Genomic DNA, 15276 nt, shown 5'->3' with positions numbered 1-15276 from the left:
ACGGTCGTACGATTTGACAGGGAGGAAGGCTTGAGAGAAATCGGTGTCGGCTGCTTAGCGAGACGATGATCGGTCGAGGGTGAACCGGTCCCGCGGGACACGAGGGTGCATTCGCGCCGTGGGGGGATGGTCGGGAGAACAGGCAAACACCATAAACTGTTTGTCCAGGGATTAGTCATGCATCGTTTTGGATTTAACTCGCGAAAGACCTTAAAAACAACAACCTGTTCCGTTTAGGGGAATTAATAAGTGAGAGCCGCCTAGGGGCTCAGGTGATCCAGGGGAAAGTTTTTCTTGTCGTGAGCAGCAGCCCCTTTCCCCGGGAGGAGCAATTTCACGAGTTAGTAAAGTTCGTCGGGTTCGAGTAATTTTTCGGCTGGCTGGCCACGGACGGTATTTTCTTCGGAGGAGAAGTTGGACCGACGGAGCAAACTCTTTGCACATACAAATCGCGGGAATTAATAATGCATCGGGCGTACGATAAGCCAGCCGCTGTCTTTCGCTAAATTAATACTTAGTTTTCGCAAGGGCTGCTACCGATTTTTAAAGATGCAAGCTGTTTTCCGGAAAAATCGTTGTAGATCTATTATTGTGTCTCAGAAACTGGTGAATAGAATAAATCATCTACCGATGAAAGCATAGTGATCGTTTATGTGTGAGATTGGATTAGATACTGGTATTAAATAATTTTATTTTTTATTAATAATTGTATTAGGGAAGCAGTAATACGGGAGAATTTAGACATAGCACGTGTACGAGGTAATGAAATGCCTGCAGGTTGTTTGACAAAATCTTATGTGGCATAAGTTTTGTAAAGAATGTAAGGTAAATATTGGGAACTACTGTAAATATTAATAAAACAAGGGGTGTGTGTGAGAGAGATTGTTTTAGAAATGATTGGGGATTATCAATGTAATTTGTGTGATTATAAATCCAACAGTTTATCAGATTGCTTGCATTTATTCAGCCATTTTGTGGATAAACAATTGTAGATTAATTATTAACCCTTTGCACTGATTTCTTTCATGATTTCTTTTATGACCACGTTGATTAACACTTCTTCTTGATCGAACGAGACAGTTTTTGTTTCATGTATGTCTTTACTTACCTTCATTAAACTTCGATAAGAAAAGAAATCAAATTGTATTTCGATTTAGAAGAAGTATATAACGTTTGTATGTAGCAGATCATTTATGAAATCTTCGGCACGAGTGTAACACGTTGTTATAGTGCAAGGGATTAAGATGTTTCACACGTTAAAAAATATTAAATGCTTACGTATTTTTAACTACCGAGCCCTGAAAGTAACTAAGATCTGTTGCTCTATATTGATGAAAAGATTGTATTTATTTATTAATATTGACTCGGATTAATAAATTCATTAAATCGTTTTCTACGAAAGAGTTTTCTTAACTTCAACCATTTCGAAACAAAAAATGTGAAACCGATTATTTTGATCGACTTGGTAAAATCATCGTGTAATTGAGTAATGTACTTACTGGTTTTGTAGCAGACAAATTACGAATTAATTCTATGAACTCTTGGCATGTTGAAAGCTATTAAATACCGACAATTTCAAGACCGACTCCTTGAGTGGTTAATTCTCGTTTGCCGCGATTTAGATAAGGCCAACCAAGAATTACTCGCTTGAAATTGTTTATACGCATTCAGCCTCTCGCACTAAAGTCCAGGGCTTAGCCACATTTACTAAAAAAAAAATATTAATTTTCGGATTAGAGTTTAATGAAGAACCGGGGATTGAAAGGATTTAACCTGGCGCCTGAGCGGCGCACTGGCTCCTTTATGGTTACAAGAGTTTACATTATCCTACACAAGCCCTCAACCCCATTTGAGCACATCAAACGATGCTCTGAGATCTCTTGAGAGATTCCCGGAGCTCAAAAGACAATCGTCTGAATTTTCAATTAAACATTCTGGAAGATTAAGAAAACTGATTCTCGGTGAATGGCTCTTCAGAATTAGTATTTCTCTGGCATGACATTTCTCGAGCTATTCGGCTAGTAAGTAATGCAATTGTTAAACAAAGAGTTCGTTAAAAGAAATTGCATTCAAGCTCTTTCCAAAAAGTATAATACAAGCTGCCAGTTAATTTCGAGAGAACGAAGTTGCTCCGAAGCCGGAACGAGACAACGCTGATCACGGTCAAACATATTTGACAAAGAAAATTCATCTGCCATCTTAACAAATTTAACACGTTAAGTGCGGCAGATCAACCATCAAAAATTCCCACGAAAGTAATTTGATGAACTGATCATACCAGATATTAGTTCGAATATATTACGAATATATTATATAATATATCGAATATATTATTAATAACACCTTCGCCGGCTGAATTTCGTTTTAAATTCCGTATACGAAAGCATAAATTAATTAATTAAATTCTACTGTTTTGTATTACATAAAAAAATCTTCATTTACTTATATAAAGCTATTAAAATACAATAAAATATCCTTTTAAACATTTACGCACAATTGAAATGCTGGCAAATAGTCGATCCTGGTTTTTTGTTACCTCGCGTATTTTTGTTTCATTCAATACCACCTTTCCTTATTCGGATTTTTCTTGTATCATCTCTTGTTTTATTTCGGAAGTTGAATACTTCGTACTCAGGCATATAAATATAGTAGAAGCTCCTATATCCGAATGTACATTTTTACGATATTCTGATATCAAAACGATACATTATTATTATTATTAGATACATTATTACTAGACAGCGAATCTTTATGCAAAATAAAAATTGTTTTTATCAATTGCACGATACAGGAACCGCATAAACATTTATTTCCTGTTTTGTAATTTTAATAATTTGACGTTAGTATAATAATATTTTCAAATCGTTTAAATGTTTTTGCTACTTTGCATTAGATCTTAATCACTTTTGTCACAAATTCTTAAAATCCCCAGTGTAATGTTTTGGTGTCAAGATATATTACAAAAATAAACAGATACAAATTAATTCGTTTGAATATGGCATAAATAGCTTAAAAATCGCACGACGAGCATTGCAAAAGGGTTAATCCTTTGTACTCGTATGGCGATTCCGAGGCGCCACTAAAAATTACCGTACCACTTCTCAAAACAATTGTCACAATTATCGGATTTAGTTATATTTAAAGAACTGTCGAAAGTGCGAGCATTGTAAGTGCCAGTTGGTTCATTTTCGTATGCATAGATTTCAAATAGAACATGTGGAATGGAAATACTGTAGGTCAGAAAACATGTTTGGGATTTCAAATGAAAATAGCTTCGGGTGCAAAGGGTTAATAAACGCGAACACACAATCAACATGACAAAATTTTGGTGAAAACCACACAGTTCGGTTCGAGCCGAAGGAAATAAGACAGAATATTGGGCACGAAAGGATCCAATAACGTTGCCCGACCCCAATTATCCTGTCCCGTATCCAATTATTAACTACCCTCGGAAAAAATCTCGAGAAGAACACGAGGCACAAGGAAAATGCTATTTCAAAGAGAATAGAATCGACAAGTGGATGCAAAGAGGAATAAAGCACGAGCAAAAGGGCAAGGAGAAGAGAAGTCGGGGATGTAGAGTCGCTTCTGGTGGCGGGGGTTGCAGCAATAACGAAATAGAGAGAAGGAAGATGTGAGAGAGAGAAAGAGAGAGTAAGAGAGCAAGAGAGAGAGTGAGAGACAGAGAAAGAAAAAAGAGAGAGAGGGAGAGAGAGAGAGAAAGAGAGAGAGTAGTTATAATGGAAACGTAGAGATTTAACAACGTTACAATGAACGAACAAGCGTTCCCCTGGACCCCCGAGCTCCAGCCGCCTCCAGGAACCAAGGATAGTAGATTGAATTGTAAAATAACCGAGAGGGGAACAATATGCCTCGGTACAACATTGTGTTTGCATTTAAATAATCCGCGAGCCCGCGGGTACGCTTATCCTGGCGATTTCCCGCTTATCCTCCGCTGCATAGAACTTCCTCTTTGCCCTGTCCAACTCTACATCGCATCCCCTTCTTCACCCCCGAAACGTTGTCGTAATGTTCTCCACACTCAAATCTTTTCGATAAAAGTGTAACCGTCCATACTTAGCATCATTAAAAATTTTATTCATCAATTTGTTTCAGCATACAATACGCATACAACAGCATACGTTTTTATGAACACTTCTTTAGACACGTTAGGTTTCCCGTAAACGTTCGAATGAAACGTATGGAAATTGAAATTAATTTAAATTAATAATGATATAGAAGATGGTTACATAACAATAATTATACTCTGTTTCTAATTATGCTTCATTGGCCCAGTTTCCAATATAAAAAATTACAATAATAAACGACTTTCTGCAAAAGGACTCCGCACACTTTTTTTCAAATCTCAACAAATAGCCGTTATTTAAACTGTTATAATTTCGTGAAACCAAAATCCAATAAAAATATGCCTCGACTGATTTTAAAGCTTGAAGTTTCTACTTTTGCTATACATCGTTCATTTTCATGTAACATGTGTCCGCATGATATAGCAAGTGCGAAACTGGAGGCATGCCCTTTCTTGAAAGTGGTGCAGATTGAAACGACTGTAAAAACGTCGGAAAATTTTTCTTACGACTGATCTTGACGAAGATTTGAAGATTGAAGCCTCCTCTTTACAACGACCGCTTGAACTTTGAGATATGATTTTTTTTTAATCACTTCATAGAACTCTGAATGGGGGGTGTATTTTACAGTAATACAAGGCACACGAAGATTTTACGCGACCAAACCCGGTTTCTGGTTCATAAAACGAGTACAAAAAATCGCACACCAAATTTTAATAGGTCACTGCATAGAGGAGGCTTTAATCTTTAAATCTATGGCGAATTCATTCGTGACAAAAACTTTCCAATCATTTTAAAAAACGTTTCAATTTACAGTATTTTTGAGTAAAATTATGTCTTCAGATATTCGCCTGCTGACTCATGTACAAGTATATTATTAGCGCAATGGCCATTACACTGAAGATATCTCTGCAACTTCTATTATCTGAAAACTCTAACGTTTCGAAACCGACCTTTTTAATGTAAAATCCTGTAGACAGAATTTAATCAACATTTATACAATATCCGATATCTTCAATAAATCGTGCTTCCTATGCAAGATTAAACCCACAACAAATACAAGAACAGACATTCCAAGCTCGAAGACTTTTGCGCGTAGTCGGCACATTTTCAAGTTCTTTCAACACTTTACAAACATGATTGTAACTTATAAGATATCAGACTGTTAAATTAAATTATAAAATATGTTGCGAAATAGATTTTCTTTAGATTCAATTACACAAATAAGTTTTATGATTGGATTTTTTATTTTAAATCGCATTTCATTCATTCATTTTTCCGGACGGTAATGTGTTAATTCGAATGAACTAATTCGAAAGAACCTCCAAATATCCGAAATGATTTCAAAACATCCAAAAACAAATTCATCTGCCCGGCGTCTCCAAGTCTCTCCTAAAAACAACCCTCGGCGGTCTCGAATCGACTAATTAAACATACAAAAATTCCTTCGGCCATTGTTTCGCCGGCCACAAAGAGGCGCCTCAGCCCCTCCCCACTAAAAGGAACAATGGCACCGTTCTTCGTCGGAATCGTCCGGCGATTCCGTGGAGCCGGCCGTGGCTCTGTGACCGATGCCTTTGCTCAATTAGCTAATGCGTCCGGCGTAAGTAGACGAACAAATACCGAGAGCGCAACCATTAGTAGGACGTGCGCGGCCCGTTGATAGTTTGCACTAATTGTAAGTAGCGAGTAATTAATGCGGTCGGTTCTAGTCCAATCTGTCGAACCGCTGACCAGCGGGATGCGGAAGAGGAGATACAGAGAAAAAGAGGGAGACGGCCGCGCGCGCGGATCGGTAGCCGGCAAAGGACGAGTAACACAGAGGGGTGGGTGGGTGGACAGCGGGAGGGTGGCCTGGGGTGGTAGGAAATGGTCGACGGAGGCTGTGGGGGGTGGCTCGAAGGAGGGGGCTGTTCCGGCTCGGGTACCGGCATTGTTTCACGGTGGATGAGAATTTAATTTGCGCGACGAAGAGGGCGCGAGGCCGGCGGAGGGGTGGAACGCGGAAGAGGAAGACAGAGCGAGACGAAGCAAGATAGAGAGAAACAGTGGGAAACAGAGAGAGAGAGAGAGAGAGAGAGAGAGAGAGAGAGAGAGAGAGAGAGTAGAGGAAAACGTGGGGAGAGAGAGGCAGCCGGGGTAGGGGGTGCGGGTGAAGGTGGAAGGTGGTTGGATGGGTGCTGCCTTGTTTAAGCGTGGGTGGGGGGGTGTCAAATTGAATTACCCCCTGGTTCCGGGTCCCCGGGGACATTTGCTGGAGCGCTGCCGGTCTCTCTGTGTTTCTACATCAGAGCCACGCTCGCTTGTAGATGAGTTTTATCTGCGTACACCGTTGTACGTGCACCCCCGTACGCGGCCCACCGTTATACAGAGAGTATACCTTCATGGAGGCGTTTTCAATTAAAATCAACACCGAGGGTTGCCTCGGCCCCTCCTCCCCTATCGTCCTCTCTTTCTGCCTCCTACAACCTACCTCTGGTATCTTTCTCCCTCTCTGTCCATTGCTGTCTCCATTTCTCTCTCTCTCTCTCTCTCTCTCGCTCTCTCCCTCTCTCTCCCTTCCTCTTCGTACCTGCGCAAAATCAGATCCGCTCCCGTTTTAACGTTTTTCCTCCCTGTCTCCCCGTCCCACCCCCACCGGCGTCTCCTTCTTCCTGCTTTTTATTTCGACGTTCTACCGCCGCGTCCCGCGACCCTGCCCCCCTCCGCGCTCCGCCGCGCACCGCGCCGGCGGACGTTCTCTCATGAAAAATTCACAAACTGAATGAAATCTTCGCCGCGCGTTAAACTAATGGAAGCAGTCTGTAGCCCGGTTGGCCCGCCGCTGCATTTATTGCTACTGCGTCTTCCATCAAGGCGGGGAGACGCCTCGCCGGCTCGGCTAAGAGGATGAGGAACCCGACGCGACCCGGTCTACCTTTCCAACAGCACTTTCTTACGGGTTGTCTACCTTCTTCGATGCTCCTGTCCTTTCAGCCTCACCCCTCCTACCATGGGGCTGCCTTTGCGCGATTGCTGTCCTGAAAGAGCTCTCGCACGCTTTGGACCCGTCGCCCATGTTCTATCAAGTCGACCGCTGTCGTCGGTTACCTTCTCGATAGGAAATGCCGCGGAGTTCTCCGCGAGAGACGTTTCCTTTTATGTTTTTGCTGGTTACCGAGGATTTTTATTCGATTCCGCCGCGCCGCGAAACGCGTGTGCTTTGTTTAATTGATCCCGAATGGACGAGGCCGGTAACTTCCTCGGGGTCGAATTAAGTTTAGTAATTAACACGTTATACGCGGCTTATTCCCGGCAATTTAACTGGAACAGTTTCACAATATATTCATCCAATTATTAATATTTTATTTAGTTCCTCGTCGTAAGCCGTGCCTTTAATATCTTCCCAGCGAAATTTAGTTTCTCATGAAACGCTGGTTTATGCAAACAGTTTGTGCAACTTTTCAACCGACAATATACGACGAGCATACATACTAACACGTGTCCCGCATACAATGTGCTAACAAAATCCGTGTCGCGTGTATCACCGATGGTACACGTTTATGTATTTCTTTTAGAGATCGGTCGAAGCCTGATTTTTAGATTCGCAAAACTCGAATCCGAAACATTGCGAGCATTCCGAAGTCTTGAGTAATTGTAGCGAGTTCAAATGAATACATAGGTATTCTCCAGTTGCTTAAATTTGTCCATTGTTCCGATTTTGACCTGCTAACTTTGATTGTAAACGCATCAGATCCACAATTTATTAACACGATTGCCAGCAGCGTCTATTATAGCATTCAACGCTCTATAAAATGCAACGTATCTTTTGATACATGATTATTCATTTTCACACAAAAATTATAAATTCTGCGGACTTCTATATCCTGCAGTATCTAAACTTCTGTCGACATTCTGCACGCTACAATCCTCAATAACATGTATAAAATTAATCTAATTCTTCCTGCGTAGAATAAGAAATCGTTGCACATTTATAACGCTAAGGAATCTCTGTAACGGAACGGGTTGCTGGAAAATCATACGAAGGATTTTCTACGAGCGAAATGTGCTTAGAAGGACTGCGCGAACGAGTCTCACGGCCTGGAAATTCGTAGAATCGGGTCGCAGAAACCGGACGGCAAATTAAATTAATCTCGCTGAAAGTCTGGAAATTCACCGGTTCCAGCACGGACGATTATTTCTCCATTGAAAAAAATATCAGCGAGGAAGAGCCGTCTGAAAACGAGAAGCGCCGGATTCTTTTAATTACTGGGTTCGTTAAAGAACCAGAATTCGACGGCTTTACCAAATCCCTGCAACGACTGCTTTCAGTGCAACTAATTACCGATATAGTCGCCGACGACGATTAAAAATGGTCTTGCGAAACAACTTAACCACACTCTAGAACCACACGCGAGTGACGATCACTGTGATTCCCGAGATTCGATCCACGGTGGATCGGAATTAACCCATCAAAGACGATGTCTGCGCCGCGTACGGACGCCCCGTATCATTCCCATATGTATTGATAATTTATATAATTCTCCATAAAATAATCGAAATAAATTTTGCGCAGATTGTGTAAGGCCTTTCTGGATAAATCGCTATAATGTGTCGCAGTGCATAAAAAATAAAACGCTGAAAAAAATGGAGAAACAATTTCACGGCATGAAGAACTGATTGTTACTATCATCGGTCGGACGATAAGGAAACACAAATTATGCGTAGTCCTTGACGGGTTAATTAACATGACCGGACAGAGAAAATAATATCGAAAAAAATATCGGCAACACGCGATTCTATCGGCCAGCGAGAATTCGATGACAATTTTCGTAATCGATAAAATGTAATAAACATTATTACAATGGGAATAAGGACGGAATATCGCGTTCCTTTTTTTTTTGTTTTTGTTATCCATCGCGGCAACGTTGCCAGAGAAAAGTCGAATTGAAATCCGATGTAATTTGAGAACTGTTCATTAGCGCGTGTCCGCAGCACAGCCCGGCGCACGATAATTTATTAAACGGCCGATAAAATGCGCCGGGTCAAACGGATAGAAAAATTGATTGGTTGTTTGATTGTTTTTGCAGAATGGACGGGCCGACGGTATTATCGATGCCGCCGATAACCGCGCCCCAAAAATCAGCACAATCGCCGCAGCCGCAGTCGCATTCAAAATCCAATCAGGTATCGTATATCCCTCCGCATCGTAGAATCCGATTCCATCGATGTTCTATGTAAATAGATTTCGCTGTTCAAACCGCATCAATTTTTATTCGCCGACGTCAAACACGAACGGAGATCACAGATTTTTATAATCCGGATTTTCGGCCCGCGTCTAATCAATTATTCACTTGTGACGCGTCGAAACTCCCCGATGCGTAATAACACTCCAGATTCGAAAATAAATTGTTTTCAATTACATTCGCGACGTTTCACGAATTTCTTTCGCGTTAAACGAAAGCGGACCCATTGGAATTAGGCTTCCGAAATCGCGGAACGATTCGCGACATTGGCACTTTGACGAAGAAATTTGTTATTCATTTGAAATTGATTTGGAATTAGTTTGAAATTAATATGAAATTTAAAATTAAAAGAAATTACTGCGTAACATTGTGTGTCTCGTACACTTGATAATATTTGACTGGATAATGGTTCGATGTCTGAAACGATTAAAATCGCACGCTCGTTAAGCGGAAATTGGATAGAACAAAGAGCTCTTCAAGCCGAAAGGAGTGATCGATAATTACGATGAAATGTTTATCGAATATCGACATGGTGAAGAGCCGCGTTGCGAATCTAAACCTATAGGAGTTGCAGGTGAGCACGGTGTCCCTCTACGGGATTCACATCGTCTCCCTCGTGATCGAGGGCCAGGAACGGCTCTGTTTGGCTCAGATTAGCAACACGTTGCTAAAACAGTTCAGCTACAACGAGATTCACAATCGGCGGGTCGCGCTGGGCATCACCTGCGTCCAATGCACCCCGGTGCAGCTCGAGATCCTCCGACGGGCCGGCGCCATGCCGACTTCGTCCAGAAGATGCGGCATGATTACGCGAAGAGAAGCCGAGCGTCTCTGCAAATCGTTCCTCGGCGACAACGCTCCGCCTAGGTTGGTCGAACATCTTCAAACACTCTTCACGAAAATTCGAAAATTCTCCGCATGAATCTTCGGCTGAAACAAACCTTGATTATTTTCTCCATTACGAGTTATCACAATGTAAACACGGAGACGTCAAACAAGCAGCAACATTCGTAAACAAAATGTAAATGAGTCTTCAGCCGGTGAACATTTTTAATGTTTGCACTGTTACACATTTTACTCGGCTTCATCAAAAATCTGTAAAATATGCAGTCTAGTCAGAATGTAGCCAGAGAGACGTCAAACGAGCCGCAACATTGACAAACAAAGTTCAAATAAATCTTCAGCTAAAGGCTATTATGCACTTGATCTATTCAGTTTCCTCGTAAATGCATAAAATCCTTAGTGTCCAGTCGTAACGCACACAAAAAGACATCGTACAAGCTGCAACATTCGCAAACAAAATTCGAAAAGATCCTCAGCTTCCCCCTTTTAAACGCAACGAACTGTTCGTTCGAAGGCTTCCCGAGGACTTCGCGTTCTCTGTGCACCACGAATGCGCCTACGGTTGCAGCGGTGCATTCATCCCGGCGCGGTACAACAGTTCCCGCGCGAAGTGTATCAAATGCGCCTACTGTGGACTGTTCTTCTCCCCGAACAAGTTCATCTTCCATTCGCACCAGAGGCATCCGTCGGACAAATGCGTGCAACCGGACGCGGCGAACTTCAATTCGTGGCGACGTCACATGAAGCTCTCCGGCAATCCTCCTGACGAGATCGTGCACGCGTGGGAGGACGTCAAGGCGATGTTCAACGGCGGGACCAGGAAACGTTTATTGAAGAATCCGGCATCGAGAGAATCGCCGATCCAGGCGAAAAAGCCGAGACTGTCTCCCACGGGACAGATACCGGCTCTGGTACCGTCGCCGACGCATCCCAGAGTCCCACCGTTCCCGGAACTGCCTCTGCCGCTGTCCAGGAGCCTGGTCATGGACTACGTCTGGCACCAACATCAGCAGGCTGCCGCCGTCGCCGCTGCCAAGACGCCTGGCTTCCCGTTCCAGCCTTACGCGCTACCTTGGCTCGCCAAGAGGGGTCCTGTCCTCTTTCCTGGTGAGTTCTTCCATCATTCTTTTCATTCTCTTCTTCATCTTCATCGAACGTTCTTTGACATTTGATCCTTTGCCCTCCAAGCTATTTTAACTTCAGAGTCACTCTCTGAAGAGAGTCTAAGAGACTCTAAGAGAGTCACTTAATCGTTATCACTTTCTCTATCAGAGTCAGTATTCAAGAGGCCAAAATAAAATTCTTCATCGCTATTGTCAGTTTCACCGAACACTTCTTGCGGTAACATTCTTTTTGCCATTTTGGGGAATTATTTTGGAATATTTTAAGAAGAGAGAATGTCTAATTACTGTTAAATACAGTTTATCAAATATCCTTTGGAATTCTACAAGGTATCGTCGAATGTTGTCGATTTCATTGCGTTCAAAAGACGACTGACTCGCCACTGCGTCTTGCATGGTGAGCGCTGTGTCACAATTTTTTGGTTCGTGAATAGGTTCTTTAGGCATTGAGGTTTGTATAGGAGAAGTGTAAACTGATACATGAATGCATACAGTATACGATTCGTATAGTTCCTTGCTGTGGTGGCTGAGAGCAGACATATGACCGGAACGGTAAAAAGGCTTTGGTGGCTGAGAGTGGACATACGACCGCAGTCGGAGCCATTTTAACTTGAAATCTAAAATAGTTTCTTCCGCCTATAGTATTTCCATTTTAGTGCATTTTACACATGTGAAATTGAATTTTGTGATTTGTGCAACAGTTACACTTTTAACAGTTTTTAAAAAATATAAATTTAATGGAGCCTTAGAGTCGCCATTCGAGTGCAAAGGGATAACTCCAGAACCAAAACATTCCTTTTGATCTACAGCATTTCAAATTTACGATTACAATTTCAATATATACTGCTCGATAAAATTGTAGCATAGAAGAACTTTGGATAAATATTGGCCAATTTTGACCGATGATAACTCCGCGAAAAATGATCGTAGGATGACCATCTTTCTCTCAAAATAAAGCTTGAAACCTCGAGTTTAAGATATTGTTTCTCGATTTCAAGTTCAACGCACCCTCACCTCTGTAACCTGCAACCCTTTAGATGTGAGGCCATATTTGTCATATTGAAAATTGCCAGGTTCGACGAAACGTACAAACTTTGTAAAATTTTTATCGAGGATGCTGCCTCCAGTGGAATTAAGTTTGGTGCTTCCCCTTTAATTCGAAACAAAAGAAACGTGGCTGCGATTTTTGCTCGCAAAGTTATAGCAGTTCAAAGTAACCCTTGCATTTTTGGCATGTGCTCACATTTAAAGGGTAGGACGAAGGTGCGTCGAACTTTAAATCGAAAAACAGACTCTTGAAGTAGTGGTTTCAAGCTTTAATTCGAGAGAAAAATGATAATCCCGCGATAATTTTTCACAAAGACATTCTGTCGTGATCAAATAAATATTATTCTTAGTATTATCATACTTTTAATGTTTCAACGTGACCACAAAAAGTAGAAGGACAATTTTTGAATTAGGCGGCTTCCGATTTCCGGGTGCGGAAATCAGCTACTTTATTTAATTGTCGAGCAGAATAATCAGGGAAAATTGTGTGAAAATAAAGCGAGGCCAACTGGATTTTAATAGCGCGCCCGAAGCGTTCCCATATATCACGAGCACAGATTACATCGAAGCAGCGTAGCTCATTAGTATAATTACACGGAAAATGAGCGGACGAAAATTACAATGAAAATTATTCATCGGGCCTCGAGCCGGCGACAACGGGTCCGTGCACCGTGGTCTCTTTAATAATAATTATTAATATCCATTCCAGGGATCCCTCGTTCCCGCGCGTCGCGCGCCGTGCTCCGGTTTTATAACTATTTCAAATGTCTTCCCGGGACTAGCATTAATCAATCGAAAATTATTTTAACTAATAACGGGAGAAATCTCGCTGCCGAACGGACAGCCATTAATTCGCGGGGCCCACGTGCAAAAGCTGTCCGCGCCAATGGCAAACACGTTTCGGACGATGAATGGAGCGTATCATTTAGAGAGGGTTAGCGAAACCGTGACTCGCGGCAAATATCGCTGTTTAATTCTCGCAGAGTATTACTAACAATATCGCCGCATCTGATCCTCGGTGCATCGTCGATTTACAAATTCTCCAGCGCGACGAATAATCAATCAGGAATTTTGATCGGTTGTTCTTTTAACGGCTCGATGACCCCTCGTTGATTTCACGATACATTCGTACTGGTTCCGGAATGTACAACGATGAATCGAAGTGTTGTTCCCAGGGCCGCTATATTGCTGACTTTAGCGTGGTATTTTATTTTCCAAAAAATCCCAGTGTAATTGTCGCTCTGAGATTGTACAGCACGATTTGCAATTTTAGAAAGATCGAACTTATGTTCAATCGGTGCATCAAATTGTGTATGTCTACGCCAAAAATTAAACATTCAACTGTAACGATGAGACACTATTCAGTTTATCTTGCAAACAGCTGACAAATTAAGAAATAATTGCTGTAAACAGAGACTGCGGATCTGTATGCAAAACAGATTGCGACTACCCAATTTTCCGATAAATGCATAAAGTCGGCCGCATAATGCATAAAATCCAGTAATTATAGTGTATCGCTTACTTATTATATATCAATTATAATATAGAATTTACTTAATATATTAATTGTAGTATAGTATTTACTTAATATATTAATTACGCGGTATAGAATTTATTTGATCTAATTAATAACAAGTTACATGAAGACAACTTTCCTGTTTTAATCATTCTAAGAAGTTGAAAATCATGTAACAATATCCTTAAATTCTTCTGTCTTTACAGTTTTGTATTTGATTCGCTAATTTTTGTCATAAATGCATAAAATCAGTCTAGTTAGAATCAAACTAGAAAAGTCAATATATATATATATATATATATATATATATATATATATATATAAAATATATATATAAAAGGAGAAGATCTTTAGTGATCGATATATATATATATATATATATATATATATATATATATATATATATATATCGATCACTAAAGATCTTCTCCTTTTTATTCGATATTTTCTATATATATATATATATATATAGAAAATGTTGGAAGATCTTTAGTGATCGATCTTCCAATATAAACCGCAAACATTAAACGATGATTTAGAAAGTTTAATTTGTTCAATTTTCGCTTAACATAAAAACACAATTGTTAACGTAAATCGTGTATTGGATGTCCAGGACCGTTACCACCGCCAATAAGCGGCTCCAGTCCCACGGAACCACTGCTGCCAACAGTGAACCCGACGTTACATCAATCCGCCTTCCGGCCAGTGATTCGTGGACCGCCCATGATCGAGCCGATCTCTCAAGAACAGCCAGTGGACAAGATGATGACGAGAGAGAACGACGAGAATTCCGACGACGAGGTCGACATCGAGACGACGGAGGATGATCCGCTGACGCCACTGGCCACGCAAAATCTTCATTCGGTGCCGAAATCCTCCACCGGAAGCCACAGCGGCCACAATTCACCTCAATGCTGGAGCCCTCCACGAGAAACGGTGAGTAACCTCGCGCGTCCACAAATTCATCACAGAAAGAAATTAAACGGACTGGTGGCGTCCGGAACCCTTTAATTTCTCTGTAACCAAACCTTGTATCTTGTGCCGCTTTTCCCGAAGACATCTCTAGTTAACCGAGGAACGTGAGTAATCATTCATCTACTTTGACAGTACTTTTACCATACGTTTGTTAATCGTAATTTCGATTAATTTCGTAAATTCCGAGATGTGTTTAACAATGGTTCGAAAATCTTTTAGGAATTCCAGCGGTTCGATATTGATGAAAATAGCTTGAAATGAAATATAATAGATAAATTCTCGAATTGGCGTATATCGAAAAACAATAGTAAATAGTTAAACTGGCCAGACAAACACAGCATACTTATCGAAACAATAAAAGATTAGTATACATTCATCGTATCTATCAAGATTATAATACATTCGTTGTATCTGTGATTCTCTAACAAAAATCCAATAGAAGCGAAGTTTGAAAGAAGTGACTT

At 41.1% G+C, this 15276-nt stretch overlaps 1 protein-coding gene across 1 annotated transcript in view; it reads left to right on the top strand.

Moving 5' to 3' along the window:
- fuss (SKI family transcriptional corepressor fussel) overlaps positions 1-15276 on the top strand; it is a 42275-nt gene that overhangs the window by 1530 nt on the left and 25469 nt on the right. Inside the window, exons 2-5 of the mRNA XM_033479677.2 lie at positions 9155-9251; positions 9876-10177; positions 10668-11260; positions 14451-14773. Of these exons, the coding sequence (XP_033335568.1) occupies positions 9156-9251; positions 9876-10177; positions 10668-11260; positions 14451-14773 (1314 nt within the window). The 5' untranslated portion in view covers position 9155. The remainder of the gene's footprint in view (positions 1-9154; positions 9252-9875; positions 10178-10667; positions 11261-14450; positions 14774-15276) is intronic.

This window comes from Megalopta genalis, chromosome 6 (assembly GCF_051020955.1).
Source record: "Megalopta genalis isolate 19385.01 chromosome 6, iyMegGena1_principal, whole genome shotgun sequence".
Lineage (NCBI taxonomy): Eukaryota > Metazoa > Arthropoda > Insecta > Hymenoptera > Halictidae > Megalopta > Megalopta genalis.
This window is presented reverse-complemented; position numbering and strand designations above follow the sequence as displayed.